The sequence below is a fragment of the Crocodylus porosus genome, unplaced genomic scaffold (genome assembly GCF_001723895.1).
Source record: "Crocodylus porosus isolate Cpor-Errol unplaced genomic scaffold, CroPor_comp1, whole genome shotgun sequence".
Lineage (NCBI taxonomy): Eukaryota > Metazoa > Chordata > Crocodylia > Crocodylidae > Crocodylus > Crocodylus porosus.
This window is the reverse complement of record NW_017728928.1, coordinates 3,557,290-3,576,556: the sequence shown is the minus strand read 5'-3', so window position 1 is coordinate 3,576,556 and position 19,267 is coordinate 3,557,290. Positions and strand designations below refer to the sequence as shown.

At 41.5% G+C, this 19,267-nt stretch overlaps 1 protein-coding gene across 1 annotated transcript in view; it reads right to left on the bottom strand.

The window, feature by feature from the left end:
• Nucleotides 1-1,433: 1,433 nt before the first annotated feature.
• Nucleotides 1,434-19,267, bottom strand: part of LOC109314944 (ATP-binding cassette sub-family A member 10-like) — a 51,306-nt gene continuing 33,472 nt past the window's right edge. The window contains exons 22-40 of the mRNA XM_019542342.1: nucleotides 18,987-19,114; nucleotides 18,061-18,198; nucleotides 16,323-16,433; nucleotides 15,170-15,340; nucleotides 14,465-14,575; nucleotides 13,408-13,536; nucleotides 12,834-12,896; nucleotides 11,312-11,403; nucleotides 10,347-10,467; nucleotides 9,409-9,526; nucleotides 9,211-9,302; nucleotides 8,211-8,389; nucleotides 7,417-7,492; nucleotides 6,318-6,412; nucleotides 4,725-4,844; nucleotides 4,410-4,550; nucleotides 4,031-4,110; nucleotides 3,877-3,932; nucleotides 1,434-3,261 (exon numbers count right to left, since the gene is read on the bottom strand). Coding sequence (XP_019397887.1) covers nucleotides 3,166-3,261; nucleotides 3,877-3,932; nucleotides 4,031-4,110; nucleotides 4,410-4,550; nucleotides 4,725-4,844; nucleotides 6,318-6,412; nucleotides 7,417-7,492; nucleotides 8,211-8,389; nucleotides 9,211-9,302; nucleotides 9,409-9,526; nucleotides 10,347-10,467; nucleotides 11,312-11,403; nucleotides 12,834-12,896; nucleotides 13,408-13,536; nucleotides 14,465-14,575; nucleotides 15,170-15,340; nucleotides 16,323-16,433; nucleotides 18,061-18,198; nucleotides 18,987-19,114 — 2,117 coding nt within the window. The 3' untranslated portion in view covers nucleotides 1,434-3,165. The remainder of the gene's footprint in view (nucleotides 3,262-3,876; nucleotides 3,933-4,030; nucleotides 4,111-4,409; nucleotides 4,551-4,724; nucleotides 4,845-6,317; nucleotides 6,413-7,416; nucleotides 7,493-8,210; nucleotides 8,390-9,210; nucleotides 9,303-9,408; nucleotides 9,527-10,346; nucleotides 10,468-11,311; nucleotides 11,404-12,833; nucleotides 12,897-13,407; nucleotides 13,537-14,464; nucleotides 14,576-15,169; nucleotides 15,341-16,322; nucleotides 16,434-18,060; nucleotides 18,199-18,986; nucleotides 19,115-19,267) is intronic.

Below are 19,267 nucleotides of genomic sequence, written 5' to 3'. Positions count from 1 at the left end.
GACATCAGGAAGTGCTACTTCATGGTCAGGGCGGCTAGGGTCTGGAACCAGCTTCCAAGAGAAGTGGTGCTGGCTCCTACCCTGGGGGTGTTTAAGAGGAGGTTAGATGAACACCTTGCTGGGATCATTTGACCCCAGTACTCTTTCCTGCCACGGCAGGGGGTCAGACTAGATGATCTACTCAGGTCGCTTCCAGCCCTAGAAACTATGAAACTATAAACTATGGATATAAAATGAAGTTTTCAAGTTGCTTACAGGACAAGACTAACGTGGTTACATTTCACTACTATTACACTCTATGTTAACATCAGCTACATTAGTTCAGTTCATACTTCAAGGGGTATCGGGCAGAATGGTCGAGAAACAGGACCCTGGGAAGCTCCCTGAATGGCACCAGGGGAGTGAAGGTGAGTCTGGTAAGGGCAGGAGACAGTCTTTACATACCTGCAGGGTGCTTGTGGTGCAGAAGCAGCAATGGCGGTGGAAGAGCAGTAGGCGCAGAGGCCATGCCGCTTCGTGAGCTCCTGCTTGCTGCGCGTTGCCCGGTGCACCGGGGCTGATGTCATATCCAGGCATCCTGCAACTGTGAGCAGGAGAGATGGGGAAGCATGGAAGCAGAATGCCAAGTCCTGTGGTGGTGAGATCTTGGCTGGTGCCACGCAGGTGGGTGAAGAAACCGGCTTGACAGACCAGAGGCTTGGAGGAGCCTTCGACACCAGAGGCAGCAGCTCCCTATTCACTTTGCTCAGCCCTTTGCAACTTCTAAAGAGACTTCCATCATACCCCCCCATTGGCCTTCTCCTTTGCAAATTGAAGACTTGTAGCCATTTTAGACTCTCCTGGTATGGCAACTGCTCCATACCCCTTATCACCTTGGTTGCCTATCTCTGTATTTTTTCTAATTCTACTGTACTACATACTTTTTCACAGGTGGAGACCAGAACTGAACACAGCTTTCATAATGTGTTGATACTATGGATTTGTATAGTGGCAAGATGACATTTTCCATCTCTGGAGCAGCCCAAACAGCAAAGATATCCTAGAGCCACAGTTCTTGCAAGGGTCATCTGCCAGGCAACTACTTATCATCTAGGTTTGGTTTGAAGTCCATTAAAACAGAAAAGTATCTATGGAACATTTGGGTTTGGACAAATCAGCATTTTCTGACCATGGTTTTATATGGAAAATTTCTCATCAGCTCTAGTCAGGAATTGTTCTCAATTCACATTTTCTATTTGGCCTCCCCTAAAGCTGAAGATCAGTTTTATCTCCAAGTGTCTATCTGCATCTGCACCTGCTGAGTGTAGTCAGATGAGGACTTCTTATTTCCACTTCTAAGCTAAAAGGAAAACCACAACATATCTGTCCAGTCACATCTATTCAGAGACATTCCCACTCCTTTTAAGACGAATCAGAGATGGGACACTACTCTATTTCTTCGACATGTTTTTTCATAAAGTAGCCACTTTTCATTATTTCTTCAAATCAGCTCATTTTTCTGCTGTTAAAAATGGGGCATTGACAAAAATACACCTTCTGTTACTCTTGTTCTTACGGCAAAAACAATAGAGGGCTCTAAGAAAGGAATCTAACTGAAAGCAATGAGGATTTGGACATGCATGCAGAATGGTGCTAAATAAATATAACTGGAGGAAACATAAGAGGATACCTGACAGTAGAGTTTGCAGAATTGTTTGTCATTGGCCATGAGATACTGGCCTGCAAGGAAACAGCCTCGTGTTTAGAACACAGCCTGAGTGTGCAGGGCTGGCAGCCAGGAGGAAAACCACCTTTTTTTTTTTACTGCTACAAGTTGTGTCTTTGAAAAAAATTAAGTATCTCTTGGAGATGTGATCCATTTGGAAATCCATGCTGTCACTGAAAACTTCTGTTTCAACAAAACCAGAATTTTATTGGCAGAGTATAAAAATGGAAAGAAAACAATAAAGAAAGCACATCTTAACATGAAGAAGTCTTAGGGATATTAGTCCAGGTTCTCCGAAGTGCTTAGTTCTCACAATGCGGAGCAAAGCCCATGGGGAACACGTGATTCTCTGCTCTATTTCTGGCTCAGGAGCAAGTTGCACAGCCTGCATCAAATGCCGTCCTTCAAAATTATGGTGACCCCTCTCAGCTTGTCACTCACTGATTTCACTAAATGCAACCTCTAGCTTGTCATCCAAGTGATTTAGAGAAATGCTGAGTAGTATTTCAGTATTTAAGGAAGCTCAAGGAAACATCCTTAGACCTTGAGGTGAACTGTGGAAAATCCCTCTTTGAAGCTGGTTGTTTTCAGCTAGTTGTATACCTTTCTTGCAGTGGTCTCACCTAAGCCATATTCCCCCAATTCCTTACAACAGTGTCATGTAGAAGCAGTGAACAAAGCCTTTCTAGCATCAAGATATATCACATTTCCTGCTTCCCCTTTATCCATTTTATCCTGTACCTTTCATGTTCATAAATTGACTTTTTATTAGTTAGTTCTACTATAATAATTTGTTCCACATATCAAACTAAACAGACTGAGCTACAATTCCCTGAATCCTCCTTTCTCCACCTTTTAAACAAAGCATCTGTCTTGTTCTTCTTCAGTAATCTGGGACCTCCCGTGAGCAGCATGATAACTTCTAGTTAACTGCTAATGGTTCTGAGATGTTTTAGTTGGTTCCTTTAGTACTATGGGGGAGGAATATGTTCATGCTCCATGGTTTAGAAGATTTTTATAAACAGGGAAGGCACATTCTCAGCAGGTGTCAACTGGCCTTGCTCCATTGATTTGCATGACCTGAAGATCTGGCTCAATGTCCTCTGGATGGACAGTGTAGATGTATTTAGAGCACAAATCTTTTATTTGACAATTCATTTCACAGAATTATTTCACATCTGTATCATTTTCCCAGCCTATCTGTAAATCTATTGACTTGTTTCTCATCTGCCACATATTGCACGTTGAACAGTTTTTCCTGAGAACACCAACTTTTCTACATTCCACAGACTAAATTAGGGAAAGCAATTTTCCTTTTCCAAAGGGCAGATGCTGCAGAACTGGGTGCCAGGCTTCTTTCTACCTAGATAATCATATTATGCTGATAGGAAGCATATGCAATATCAAATCACACATTTTCAAAATACTGCTTAAGATAAAAATGAAACACTTGAGTGTTTTTAGAGGTCTTCCTGCTGAAATAGGTTTTGTTCAAAATTTCCATCCAAATCCAGATCAGAGTTATCTTTCTGTTCTCGGGAAAGTTCTAGGACCATCTGCAACAAACATCAACGAAGAGTCTCTAGTTATTTCGCAGAGCCAATATATAATAATGATGATTATTTTTGTACAGGCAATGTCTGGGCTTGCAAGCGTCCAAAAGAACAACCTCATTCAAAACCAGGCTCTCTATTCATCCAGATTCACACTTCACACAAGCAACATCCAATTGCCCTGTAATTCAGTTCACTAGGGCTTGGTCTAACACGTGGGAATGCCTGTCATCCTCTGTAAAGGTCTGCAGTTTTTGCTCACATTCACTTTTACATACAGTCCAGAAGACATAATTCATACTGGGTCTTTGTAGATGCAGGGTCTACACAGAGGCCACTTTTCCTACTACACTGGTCTGCAACGTGGGAGTGAAGGGGAAGCGAATCCAGGGACATGAAGGGGCGTTTTCCATCCTTTTACCTTGACTTATGACTATAGAGGATACACTGTGCTCTGAGCCTGACTAATGCAATGAATATTGGCCTCTTGTCTAAATCTAATAAGTGCATGCTGTTGCTTCAGTGTTCCCTCCAAATTTCTGCAGCTTGGACAAATTGTGTATGCATGTTCCTTTATCACACACATAAAGTCCTGTGTATAAGTTCAAAATTACATACCTGTGCCAAAGTGTTCAAGGAGAAGGTGTATTCCTCAAAGCCAACGGATCTTTTGGCTGTGGAGACATGAAAAAAAAATGGTTAAAAATATTCTCCAGTCATACAAATCCTTGCATGAGTGACTCTTTTCTTCTATGAATAATTTCATTCCTACCTCTCTCCATCTTAGAGAAAGCCTGGGACAGTGGCAGGGCATCTTCCACTGGTACCTTGTAGACCAACAAAGAGGAAAACCTAGAAGAAACAAAAAATGAATCTGTCAGTCTGTGTCTATCAAGAATCAACACCTAGGGGCTGGAATGGAAGGGCACTTCATTGCCTGGCCAGGTGATGGGCCAGATATCATGACAATCTCCAGTCAGCTAGTCCTCTGGAGATGGGGACCCATCCATCTCTTCCAAAACACAGGCTCTTTATTGAGCTGGGACATTGGTTGTGGTCTGCTATAGTGAGAATACAACTAGGATATAATGAGTCACTTCACAAGGGGCCAGCCATGAATCACTGAAACCCAGAGCAGGTTTGGCAGTTACCGTTCTTGGCGAGCTGCTTGTGGGAAGATCCTCAGAATCTCTGTGTGGAGCTGATCAGCTTGCCCAGAGTCCTTCAATTTAATCTCCAGTAGGTAACCTTTGCCAAACTTGCTTTTCAGGTACTGAATGGAGCCAATGCACCTGTCAAGACAGGAATCAGCACAATGTGACACAGAGTAGCAGACAAAAAGAAGCTTTAATTCATGGCACACCATCCTCTTTAAAGAAGTAAGTTAAAGTAATCGATTTGCTTTCAAACATCCATCAATTCTCTAAGGAACATGCAATTGCTGATCTTGCTATGATATGACCTACTGGATCCAACCGGACACCAAAATGGCCACTCTGTCACACACCGCCTCTGCCTCCTCCATGCAGTGGGTTGTCAGAATGGCTCCTTGCTGCTTGCTCTTCAGTGCACTGCGAATCACCTTCCTGAAAACAAAGAGGAAAAAGATGTCACAGGAACAGCCAAATAAGGTTTCCAATGCACTTTCTGCTCAAAACGTTAACCTCCTTATATTATGAACTATATCAAGATACTTTGAAATAATGATCAAAAACCCCATTTATGGCCAAAATCCATTTGTGCATTATCCTGAACTAAGATCTGCTATAGTGCTGAGCAGGTGATGGAGACCTGTAATTAATACTGTTTTCTGGACTTGCTTTAGCTGAGATGTAGGTCTCCTTGCTCAGCAAGAAGACTGTTACTGCAGTCTTTTGATTCTAATTTCATCATTCCTTTCTTAGAAAAGAACTGTAAGTCACACTTGGCATATGTGAGGTTGACCTCCTATAATCTTGACTTTTACACATGGAGGAATTGTATGAATGCTTTAAAAATACCAAAGCAGATACTTTTTTTCAGTGAAGTTTAGATTTTAACACTTTTAGCCTTGTATTTTAGCAATTAGCCTTGTATTTAAGCCTTTGGCTCCTTTCCCTTGGTTATTTGATTCTTCTGTGGGATTTTGTCAGGGCAACAGCAGGTCAAGATATTTATCTCAATAACTTCTGAAAAAGTTGGGACAAAGTTGTTTCTAAAAAACAACCTGAAAATATGGGGTCAAGTTACATGTAAGATCAACTTATAATGGAAATGATACAGAAGTTTGTTTCAGGTCTTAGAACTTCAAATTAAACAAGCATTCAGGTAGGATAAAGCAGTTCAGAAGAGGATAGACACAAAAACCAAAACTCTGCTCCTTGTCCTCAGCAGAAACTAAGTCCCAGCTGACTGTTTTTCTAGAAGATGAAAGGCTGGGATGGGAACTTCCCCAGAATTGTCAATGAACCTAAAATTGTGTAGAAAGCTCTGTGCCTCTGCACCTTGAACCTGGAGAGTCAGAGAGAAGGCAGAAAGCAGTGACCCAACCTTCTTGCACAACAGCTGTGAAAGAGTTGGTCTGAATCAGCAGTGTGCTCATCTGCTTTGCTGCCTAATATGTTCTTGTACTGAAGCAACCTGGTGATAAACTTCAAAGCTTATAGGATGGCAGGCATCTTGGTATGAACTCACGACAGAACTGGAGAACTTCCAAGTGAAATGCCTGAGTTCCTTTCACCTTCGTCTGAAGGGTCTCATGTGAGGGCAAACAACTGTGACAAAGCTGGATCATCTCTGGCTTGGGCTCAGCACACCAAAATATGGGTTACAAGAAGATCTGCATGCTGATATACATGAAAATAAGTTCCTAAATTCATATTGATGTACTGTCAATAAAGTGTCCTGATTTTCCAAAACACTTAGAGATCACCCAGTCACAGTGACTTCAGAACACTTTCTTAGGTACCCAGATGTGAACATAGAAACCTAACCTAGTCTTCACACTCACTACTTTTGCAATATGCGGATTTAGTTCTTATGCCAAATTTATACTAACCATTAGCACAGGCATTACTCACCACACTTGACTTTGTCCCCTTGGGTCCATTCCAGCTGATGGCTCATCCAAGAGCACAACTGTTGGATTACCCAGGAGGCTGAGTGCTAAACACAGCTAAAACGGGAGAAAGACATCAAATCAAGTTCTGGGTTTTTTTTGTTATGATCAGGCAACTGTTCAGAAACCAGTGCTGGTGCACCTGGCCCAATGCATCTTAGAAAATGAAACATTTCTTTTAATTTTAATGGGAACTCTGAAATATCTGTATTGGCAACAAACCAAAATATATCAACTTTCTATAGAACAAAGGTTGGATGTCCTTGTCTCTGCCCTATGCCAACACCCACCCATGTCTATCACATCTGCTTGTGTGTGCACTCCCCCATATAAAAGTGTACACACACCCACACACCAGTGTAAAGTTACAGTCAGCAACTTCACACTGCCCATATGATGCAGCATTCTGTCCTACGATAGCTGAACAATGGACATAATCTGTTTTGAAGTCAAAAGGAAAGGTCAACTGTCTGTCCAAGCGGCATGGCTGAAACACCAATGTCTGTAGCCATCAATAGACAAGGGAATTTTGTAGCCAGCATAACGTCCATCAGTCTTTGACTTCACAGTCAATCATGGTGACCTTCTGTGTAAGACCAGCGGCTTAACCTCATATGTTCAGAGGTCTGGTCGGATGCCCTGGACATTGCCACTATGCCCTACCCCCAATGACTAGACGAAGCACAAATTGATGCCCAAATTCATCATCTCATGGAAAACAATGGGAATCTCATCCATGCAACTAAAAAGAAAATGAGGCTATTTTAAACAATATCATTGTTACAATGATCACCAAACAAAAATCCTTATTGTGTCCTAAACACAATTCACCAGCTGCTGCTTTAATAGGGACACTCATAGGGAGTTTTTCTTGTTGTCTACAACATTACAAAGCAAAAATTGCTTTGAAACTATGACAGTCACATGCCACGCACATTTATGTTCATTCAAATGTTCAGGGTTAACTCCACTGACTAGAGTGAAGCTTCCCCAGGTGTAAGACTTGCATAATTAAGAGAATAACTTGGCCCAAGATTTAACACAAAAGCAGCAGAACACACCTTCTTTGTTATCCAGGCAGGTAATTCCCTGGCTGCTTTCTTAAAATACTTCTGAAGTTCCAGAGCCTTCACTATTCTGCAGAGAGAAAAGAAGTAAAATGAACACTTGGTTTCTTGACCCCTAAATGGTGTCCACTTCTCTGAGACTGGCAGCCAAGTGAAAAGAGTAGGCTTCTTCTTCTTCTGGGCTTGTTAACTAGGTACCATGGGAAAATTCACACCTAGGGAAGGACGCTGTGGTTCTCAGAAGAGAAGCCAATTTTAACTTTACAGTGGGTAGCTCCTGCCAGCATTTTTTTAAAAGGATGAACCTAAATAAGGAAAGTCCTTTCAAGCTGGCAGTCCCTGGCAGCACAAAAACATTTTCCTAATAGAAATGACTACTACAAATAATCATGTTGTAACCCAGGAGTGGCCAATCTGCAGCATGAGTGCCACAGAAACATAGGGAGCTTCTACGTGAGGCATGTACCAGATTGGAGAGGGGGCAGGGAGCAGAAAGCAGATCAGGCAAGGGAAGGAGATCAGAGTGACACTCAAGAAGGGCATGCAGATTGGTGTCAGGCCTGATAAAAAGGTTGTTCCCCACTGTAATAAGTCTAAGCTCAGCTTAAGTGAGCAAGTTTGTGTGGGCAAGGCCAAGAGAGAAGCCTGCACTCCAAAAGTACTATAAAAACTTGCTTCCTTTGTTTTATTTAAGTGAGGGATCTAGCTCTGAGGGATTGTAGTCCTTTGATCTCTGTGCCCTGTAATGTGGAGATACAACACACTACAAAAACAGTTTCTATCCATACCGAAAGATGGTGACAGCAGCATCTTCTTTCCTCAGCCCTTTCACTGCTGCATAAATCTCCAGATGCTCCTGCACGGTCAGGGTTGGCCAAAGAGGGTTCTCTTGAGGGCAGTAGCTTAGGAAGCCAGGGGCGCTGGCTTCCAGTTGAGATCCAGCTGCATCCTTCCCCTCTGCCAGCACCTGCACAAACAATCAAATATCCTGTCCTTGCAGTAGTGGATGCAGGATTGTGCAAAGGGTTGGGTGGAGGAAGAGTAAGGCCAGTGCAGTGAGTTCACTGTACATGTGCAGGCTGGTTGAGACAGAGCTCTTGGCTACATATTGGGGTGCAGTTGCTCCGCTGCACCCTCTGCCCCAGATCCACCCCCGTGTTCTTGCATAATCATTTACAAAGGTACAAGCGCAGAGTTGAAATGAGAGGAAGGTCACATGGGGTTTGAGAAAGGAAGATTATTGAACAGAGGCCTAATCTCACAAGCTTGCTTACCTAAGCACTCTCACTAGATCACTGAGTAAGGGTTCAACCCTAGCACGGGCTTTCCCTTTTTCTGCTATATTATGGCTTTACAGGGAAAGCAGCTGTAGATAGTCCCTGTAATGGTACTTACTGTGGCACAAGACTTAAAAAATGCATAAGAAGCAACACATAATTATTTCCAGGTTTAGTGGAAATTGGAGATGGGCTCTTTTAATTGCCTCTTACTTGTATTGTTTAAAAGACAATTAGCACTATGCCTGGGTGGGATGTATGCTTTCAGTTCTACAGATTTGGCTCTGTATGATTCACAGAAATAAAGTTAAATATTTTGTTACCTTACTACAAGAAAAAAAATCATATATTAATTACTTTGATGGTTATTTTTTCATCATTTTTCACAATGCGCTAGGCTACAAATTGGATCTCAGATATCACTTTGTTTTATTCCATTTATGGATTAGGAGTAATCGCAAGGTTTTCCGTTCACCCAGGTCTTTAGATTCCATCCCTTTCCTCCACCCACCTGCCCAGCACTCAGTGTGGTCTCTCCAGAGATCATATTTATGGTTGTGCTTTTTCCAGCTCCACTGGGTCCCAGCAGTCCAAATATCTCTCCTAGATAAACACACACAGATTTTCAGTTAGACTTAGTTTTCCAAATAGTAGCAGACACAGTCATCATTACAGTAAAAGGGAACAAGAAAACTCTTATACTTCTAACCTTTTTTCACACAAAACGAGATGTTTTTAACAGAAACTTTCTTCTTATTCTTAAAAACAGAACCAGCTTTCTTGACTTCATATTCCTTGCGTAGATTACTGACAATGATCAATGGTTTCTGGGATGAGAGTTGGAAGAAGAATAAATTCTCTTAATCATACAAGACTGTACAGTTGTTCTTTTTGTTAATACAGTTGTTACTAGGCCTGTGCGAAGCAGCTAGTATTTGCTCTGGATTTGGCCAATTCGGGGGACAGCAATTTGATTTGGTTGAATCTGATTTGGAGATCTGGCTGCTGCTGAAACAGCTGAATTGGACAGGCCCCATGCCTGCCCACTCTCCCAGTGCCCCCATGGTTACCTCACCCGGCCCAGCTCCCGGCTCTTTAAGAAAAAAAAAAAGAAAAGCTCTGAACTCACTGGCTTCTGCCAGGCCAGGGGTGGAGGTGGGGGGGCTGTTTGTGATCTCTGCTGCCCCCCACTGCCCTGCGTTGCAGGCGGGGTACTGGCCACACTTTCAATTAAAGGCATGTAAGGAACCAGCCACAAAGTTATTACACCTATTTTGTGCGATAACTTTGTGACTTATTCCTTGCTTTATCATGCCAATAGCTGAATGAACATGTGGCCAGGTCAATACTTGGTTTGTCTTAAGCATAATGTTTTTCAGGGGCCTCAGAATCCTATTCCAGTGCTTACTCATTTTAAGTTGTCTCAGAATAAAAGTTCTGCTTATAAGCTGAATTTTTATTTCTAAGTCTATCTGATTTTTTTGTTTCCATTTAGAAAGTCAATTTCTACTCACAGGAATAGGGGGGAAAAAGAGCAGAAATAACTGGACTTCCTTATTGATGTTGATATTATTTTACCTGGGTATATCTTTGCACTACTCACACGTACATATTGGTAAATACACGGACAGAAAAGAACAAGTTTACCTCCCCCTCATGTTGAGAAGCTATTGCATGCCTAATATTTGCTCTTTCCGTTTGAACATCTTCATCCTCCTCTTCTGGCTCTTCAGGATTCTGATGGCAAGGCTCTTTCCTTGGGGAGATTCTGTGGATTAAAAATATCAAAATATCAAACATCAAACTTAACAGTGCCAGTTTATGCTAGCTCTGCCCTACTGCATGTAGAATGCCTGTAAACAAGCCAGGTATGGACCCCGGCTCTTTCCTGCCTCCCAATTTCTGAAATATAACAGAGTAAGGTGCTCTTTCCCTAGTCCTTTGACTCATTCACTACTAATTCTTTGCACTATATGAAGCAGTGTTCCTTTAGAATAAAGCTATATCAAGTTATCAAAGAATATATCCTGAAAGACATGCAGGCTTCTTTTCCTAACTTTTGAATGCTTGGCCTTTGCAAACTTAACACCAAGTTATTAATAGTATTTTTAAATGTATTAAATAAATAAATACAACTTAGGTGGGGGGAGAACCGGAGCAGGGTATGATGACTTCATGGGTAACCAGATGGAACTAAAGGTTGGTTTACTGGCTGCGTTAGAAGCCGAACGGTTTGAATCCACATTACAGACCACCAACCTGAGAGCTAATGAGGATCTTCGCAGAGGTCGAGTAGGTTATTCTCTGGAGCTGGTGGTACCAATTACCCCTAGAACTTCAACATTTTTAAGCATTCAAATGATTTTTTTGTATTGCCCATTTCTAATGCCTCATTTTAACTGAATCTTTTGATTACAGTGTTCTCCTAGAGTGTGACAAATAAAAGGTCTATTCCCATAGTATTTTGATATAGTTTTTGATATGTAATATGGATACAGTTTTATGATTTCTTTTTAAAGAAAGAAAGGGCATTACAGGTTGTGAAAAGTTGACATTCTTGTGACAATTTGGCTTTCAAGTGTATGCACGCACTCACATGTGTTCTCACAAACCTAAAAACTGGATCCCCTCTCAGAACTGCTCTTCCATATTTCATTTCCAAATATCGAAGCAGGAAAATGAAAGCCACACAGTGGATGTAAGGCTGAAAGAAACAAAGAATTCAGTTCCTGGCATATCTGTTTCTCATCTAATCTATCTCACTTACAACACTGTTTTAAATAATCTAAGGAAAATTCAATGAAAAATGTCCAGCTTTCCAATTCCAATACTAATTCTGAGAATATTATTCTGGGTTGTGTAGGTAAGCTACTAGGGCTATTACCTTCACATCATCTAACCCAGCACAGAGCAGATCAAGACAGCATGGTGATAAAATGTCAGTAGCCAGTGATATCTCGTCTATCCCAGCATGCCTTTCCTTCTTATCAGTAGTGCCAACATGGTGGTAAAAACAGTTCAAGCTGGGTGGAGAAAAGTGTAGCATAAGGAAATAAACATCTAGCTCCCAGGATCTTAAAATTCAAACTAATTCTGAGGCCTACAAAACTCCGCTGTACCTTACAGAATTTAACACTGCATACTACATCCACACACTTGTTAAATATTGCATAAAACAACACATTCTAACAAAAAACTGAGAAATCACTTTCAAGTCATAAAGACAAATGTGCAGAGTAAGGATTGGGCTTCATGTGTGATCTGTGACTTATTTTATTCTCCCCCTCCTCTTTCCAATAAGCAGTGTTATTTCTGAGCAGCAGAGTGAAAGATCGGAAGCTTCTTAACCAAATTCCACTAGCATTTAAGTGCTACGAAGCTTGATGCGCTATTTGCCTGCAAACACCGTGAATATTGAGGGAATGATCATCCGGCATCAACTCTGTTGGGCTGGCCACATCATCCGGATGTCTGACTAACTACAGACTCACAAAGCAAGTTTTATTCTCCCAACTCATCCAAGCAGAGGGCACAAAAAGTGCTTCGGGGATGTCCTCAAGGCCAATTTAACAAAATGCAACATGGATGTCAACTCATGGGAAACTTTAGCTCAGGACCACCCCAAATGGAGGAAGAGTCTGCTGTAGGGATCTCAGTACTTTGAAACCTCATGACAGTAATGGGAGATGGAAAAGTGGGAGTGGCAGAAACAGAGTGCCACGGAGCAAATAAAAAATCCAGCGCCACCCCCCACAAATGGCAACACACGTCTGAGCTGCAGTAGAATCTGTTGATCCTGGATAGGCCTCATCAGCCATCCTTGGACACACAGATAAGACAATCATGGAAGACAACCATCCCTTGCAGCACATGGTTGCCAAAGAAGACCATTTGTCCTATTTTCTCTTTAATGTAGACCTCAGCAGTCTTTGTACAGGTGACAAACAAGCCCCTAGATTCACAGACTAAACCCAACATGAAGCCACACTGGACAATACCACCACTTTATATGCTGGATTTTATCACAGTATCTAGAATCTGCTATCTGGAAATATTATACAAATGTAAGTTATATTCAGTCCATTTAGACATGTGCCCTTTACAAAATAAAGTAATTTCCAAATTGTTTCTTACTGCAAAGACGGATATGAATATTTCATTCTTGCTATTGTCCAAAGGTTGATAAAAGTCGAAAACCTGTTGGAGGAAAAGATGCACTGAGTGGAAAACCTGTAGTTTTTCAGTATAGCATGAACAAGTGTTGGGAATTGAAGATAAATGAGAAAATATTTCAGAAATGTCAAAGAATAAATGCATATACTTGAATTTTGGTGTCCAAATATTATTCAGGAGACAGTCAGACTCCTGAATACATGCACCAAACTTTTCCTTTCAGGACTAATGGGTTTTTGGGAGGCCGGACCACAGAGCAGAAACATCCCTTTGATTGCTCCGCTCCTGCAATTCCAAGATCCTTCTCCTCACCTCTTTTGAGGAGAAGAGGAGAAAGCCGCCCACAGGGAGTTGAGCACCTCAGTCACCTGGACACTTCTGAAACTCCCCCCACTCAAAGAACCTCAATAAGTCTTTGCAATGTATCATTTTCAATTACTGGAATTATTTAATGCTAGGAAACCATTCCCTCTCTGCCTAAAACACTCGGCCAATTATACATGTAGTATCTTGCTGATCTAACACAGCCACTTACCCTGGGAACAGCAGTTACAAAGCCTATTAACGGATACAGAGGAATGAAAATGGAGATGAGTAAACTGGAAATTCGGAGATTAAAAGTATACTGCAGGACTTCGCCTAATGTAAAGGTACCTGTAGTTACCTAGAACAAAGCAAGAGAATTGTTTACGCTGAAGAAAAAGTCACCTTCCTCCTTTGCATCTAAAAACTGTGCAAATCTGTAACTTGTATCTGCAGACACCACTTACAAAACCTAATTACGACACGGGACCATGGGAGGCGTCCAAAGGAATAAGAGCGAGGAGGTTGTGCTGGTAGGAAATAAGGAACACTTCTGGCACTCCACTGCATTGACAGTGCTGGCACTGCTCTTTTTACCTCAGTATTTAGGGTTCATCAAAGCACCAGCCCTGAGCATTCAAACAGCATCTTAAATATACAGCAATTTAAAAGAATTAGATTCTGTTTTTTGAATTGCTCAGGAAGGTGGAATGATTTTAATGGTTACTTTAACCATTACTTAAACCAGTAAGCAGGGAACCTGGATTTACATCCATTTTAATCCTGTTTTGTAGCCAATATAATTGTTTCCCCCCCCACTTATTTTCAAATGAATATTACCATTACTGTGAAAGGATTCAACGAGAATGTCTCACCCCTGAAGATTTAAAGCAGGAATGTTAAAGCAAACCATACTAAACAGCCCCCACCCCACACTCTGAAAATGCTTTAAATAACTTTTATGGCTAAGTTGGCATTTCTCTGTGGGCATAACACAACTGGAGAACAAATACAACTGCAGGCTTCTTAAAAGGTAAGCATGTGCAGGTAACACCCCTTCTCCTAGTCCTTGCTCTTGGGAGGCTGGTGGTGCTGCTGTTGCTTTTAGACTTGGATTTACAAACTTGACAACAAAAAGAGATTTTCTAACTGACTCGTTCATAAAATGAGTGTCATTTTCTTCTTCCTGAAGTTGCACAGGGTGTTTCCACTTCTATCCCGTTACCCCAGCCCCCCGCAGCATGAAGCACAGTTTTACAAACAACACAGGACGGTCAACATTTGCTTACCGCGATGAGGGCGCAAGACAAAAATAGACTGCTGCATCCCTTGCAAAATATGAAGGCAATTAAATACAGAAACAGGACCATAGAAGTTCCATAGCCAATACAGCATGTGATCTATAAAGAGAAAGAATTTTATGAGGGGTTCTTTTAAGCGACTGTTTTTCATTTACAGATGGATTTGGACACAATGCATGTTTCTATTTGCTATTTAATGCAAGCTGTGTCTGCTTCTTTCCTACACCTGAGGAAAGTCACTGTGACCAAACTTCAGTCTAATATCTCTCTCAACTATACAGTTGGTCCAATAAAAGATATCACCAAAAAATCCTTGCCATTAGGGAGAAGTGCACCGATGTGAACAAATGAAAAGCTAACAGGTAGGAGCCTACTTCAGTTTAAAATGGCATACGGAAATGCTTTGAGAAAAACAGATCAAAGATGAACCATTTAAGTGTAAAGTACTTTGTATATGTTGCTAAAATTTATTGCCAGTATCTCCACTTTACAGGCAGGGAAACTCAGACTCACAGAAGAGAAAAAGACCTAGTGTAAAACTCACAAAGATTCAGATATCATTAAACATATACCAGTATCAGACAGATTTACCATCTTTTTCAAGGGGATAAGATAAACCTCCTCCTACATTCTGCGTTTCTCTAATTTTCAAAAAGATGCATTCTTTTCAGGGACCAAAATCATCTCATTTACCAGAGAGAATATGAGAGAAACATCCCAAGTATGTTGTTTGCTCATTGCAAAATACATCCCAAACATGGAGATGAGAAGAATCCAGGTCAAGGAAGTGTCCACCAGTGCCTGTCCACACCAGTAAGCTGAAGGGAAGAGCCCAGAGATACGCAGCTGAGACCGAGCTTTTCTCTAGGAATGCATGACAAGAGGAAAAGTGGCATTAAGGAGTTTTTTTTAAAACAGTCGCTCCCATTGCTGACTGGGTGCTTAAAAGCAGCTCAAGGTATAACACAACTATCATATTGCTTATCCTGCTCATTCTGCTACATTCAAAGTACTTTTCATTTTCACTCTCTGCATTGCTTCTCCTTGCCCCTTCCCTCTGTCCGTGTGTATATGCTTCTCATTCTAACTCCCTGTTAATTTTTTGCTTGTTTTAGTCCCTTCCTTTTCCCATCTCTCTGTAACTTGTCCAAACAAGAACTGAAATATCATGCACTGAGAAATATCATGCACTCTGAAAGACTGATTTTCATTTCCTTTAGCTTTCATTAGCTGAGATCTAAATGGGTTAAGAAGTTACCAGGCTTCCTGCTTTGGTAAGTATTTATTAAAACAAATGCAGAGATAGGAATTCTTGATGCAAATTTGAATGAGCCTCCTGTGTCTAGAAGGACTACAGACCTAATGGATACATCCAGAAATCACTTGGCCAAATGAAACTCTCCCTCGGTGAATTTCTCATACATCCTCACTCAGCCATCCCTTTTCTTCCTTCTCTCTCAACATCAGTTTACTGTAAAGATATTTACAGCTAACTTAACGTATTCACCAGAAACAGCCTAATCCAGTGATTCTCAAACCGGTGCCTCGAGATCCTTTCAAGGGTGACACAATGTTTGCACCGTTAGGTGCAAGGTAAAGTCAGAGATTTCAGATTGTTTTTAACACAGTGAATTCCTTGGTGACTTGTGATCTTTGGCTTCTTTGCAACAGAAAAATTGCTATACTATTTTTCTGTAGTAAAAAAAAGAGTGAAAACAAAGAGCTGGCACTTTTCAAGGAGTGCCTTATGTCTAAAAGGATTGAGACCCACTGGTCTAAGTCCTGTGCCTATGCATGTGTATTTTCTTCTTTCTGCTTAAAGTCTTCTACAATGCAAAATTTTTACCTTGTAATCCTGAATGTGATTCATTGTAAAGTGAGGAAAGAAGCCAGGAAGTAAAAGCAGCATATAGAGAAGTAAGAAATTAACAAAATAGTCCCAGTATCCATCATGTATCTGGAAAATAAATTATAAAACATTTGAAACAAAATGTCAGTATTGTAGATATTGAGATATTCTGTGTGGCTGGGTTTGTACAATACTAGATATACGCAAGTTGTTTTTCTTGCAGGCCTAAACACAGGAGCATCGGACAGAAAGGGACCTCCTGGGTGCAGTCTCCTCTAGATCAGGCACCCTCATCTCGTTGTAAAATTCTGTTTTGCTTAGGTCTACCAAAACTATAACTACAATGAGGTTGATACTGGGTTTGAGCAGTCCAAAAGCCTTATCAGACATAGAAAGTCAACCAGGGCAGAGATGTTTTTACCTAGGAGGAATTCATCGTTGGCTGCAACAGGGAGGCTCTGAAGTCATAAAACCTTAGCAAAGGGAATGCTGATCATGTAGCTGAAAATATGATCCTGGTATAAGAAATGCTAAGTTACATGACAAAATGCCAGAGCCCTTAAATAAAATTGTATATTTGTGTCACCACTGAAGAAGTACAGTCTAGTCCTGACACTCCAATAAGTGACATCCCAAATACATTTGAGGGGAATTATCTGCAGAACACCAGGATTCCACTAGAAAATCCCAGCGTGGGGGCCAACTGCTCTCTAACATAGTCATACTATAACCATATTGATTGAATCTGGGTTTGAAGCATTACAGAATAGAATCATAAACTAAGACTGCTGCAATTACCCTCAGGGTCTATCTATTGACAGGCTGATACGTGCAAGTGCAATCCTTCAATCAGCAACCACAAGCACTAACTAAAAGAACTGCATTTCTTTATTTCTGGAAGAGAAATAAACAATTCTACGCCCTTTTCTTGGAGTTACCACTGTCCGCCTCCCAAATAGGTGGGAAATCTCAACTTCTTCTCAGAGCTACCTACGGTACCCCGCATCCTCTTACTATAGGACTGCAGAACTATGCCAGGGAAAAGCCACCTGCTCAGGCACCTAGTGCAATACAGTAGCTCTGTCTTATTGCACAGTCTCTCAGGAAAGAGATGCCCTTGCCTCCAAAGTATGATAAAAGAAAATACAAATTTATGTTAAATTAGCAAACTAGAATTTTTTGCATCTTGGGCATGTCAATATTCCCAACATCCCTTATCAGGCCGAGGCTTAAGTCTACATTGTCTCCATTCCCACCCCTTTCTTGAGTGGTGCAGCAGGGAAAGGGGAAGTCTTCCCTTCTCACTATACTTCCAAGAAAGCAAGAAGCTCTCATACCTTCTGTATGTACCTGCAACCTTACATGTTGCCCTCACCCGCACTGCCTACAAGGCCCTGTGGGCACTTGCCAAGAAAAGAAATGGTGCAAGAATTGAGGAAGAGCCAATGAAGTTCCAGGGCAGGTCTCTTCCCAGACTATGATAAAAGGGACTCATTTCAGCAGCTAAAGGTTGCAGGGCATTTTGACCTCTAAGGTCAGCAGGACCAGCTTGCCTAAAGCCAACAGTGCTGGTTCTCTGTATACCAAAAATGAATGAGGACCTATACATATATTTCCAAAATAAAAAGCACAACTGCTTCCGATTCAAAACCTGCACATGTATCGAGCCATTAGCTAATTCTTTTAAGACAATATGTTCTTGAAACATTTCTGACAGGGAAGTTAGGACACTTACATTAAAAAGTGGACTATTCCAGACTCGAATGTGCCCAGTAAAATTTGAAGCTGCCAGAAGCGCATTGCTAATGATGTTCATAAGCACAGGATAGCAGTTGATTACTTCCAAGTGGCACAGAATGGTAAAGTTGTAGTTCTTAAGGAAAGTAAGACAAGATAATTGTTCCAAGGGGTTTGTTCATTTTTCTTTTCACAGTATAAAATGAGTGTATTATTCAACATCATGTGGGTTAGATCATATACTTGCAATATGCTCAGGGCAAGGACCATAAAGCTGTTGTACCACCCCAGAAAAATGACCCTCAGGGTTCACCTACAAATCAGCAGAGTTTCTTGCTACAGTTGTGGCCTGATAGAGTTCAGATCATCCCTTTCTCCAGCACCCCGCCACCAATAGACTTTATTTTCCCAGCATCACTGTCTCTGTAGTAGGGCTTTTGCTGACACTGTTGAGACTCTGAGATAGGGAAACCATCAGTTATATAGATTGCATATATCAACGTCAATCAGAGTTTGGGGAAAGGCAGTGAATTTGCAGTTTTTCAAACCTCCTAAATTATCCCTTCTTTGAGTTTGCAAATAGCTGACAACTCTTAAGTTAAAATCTACCCTCTTGATCTCAACAATGCTTCAAGGCAGAAAGGACACTTCAACACCTATTGCTGGTGCAGCCTATGTTCCTCAGTGCACTTGTACAGATCTGTCCCAGCCTGTCTGCTTCTGTAAGGGGCTGGTGCAAGGGTAGTGAAGAGCCTGTTGCCCTCAAATGTGCTGGAAACCATGGCATGGGTTACCAGCACAGTGGAGTGAAGGGGCAATTTTTGTGCCATAACATTCTACCCCCCTTTCATCTGAAACACCCCTGAACAAAGTTCCTCACGATCTGCACTGGCACACTGGTTAATTATCAAGGGAAATTATTACCTGGTTGTCACGGGCAACCTTTATGGCTCCATTGTGCATCAACCTCTCCATTTTATTTTCCTTGCTGGTTATATCCAATGCTATGTTCTGCTTCTCCAGATTGTGGATGAAGTCATCAATGCTGGAGCCTGGGGGCAGGGAGCGAAAACAGAGAAATCATGACACTGGAAGTCATTCCTCAACGACTTCAGAACAGCCAACTTTGACAAGCTCAAGAGGCTTGTCGGTCAGGCCCTCAGGGACCGTGACCCCAGGGAGATGGGAGTTCAAGAAGAGTGGTT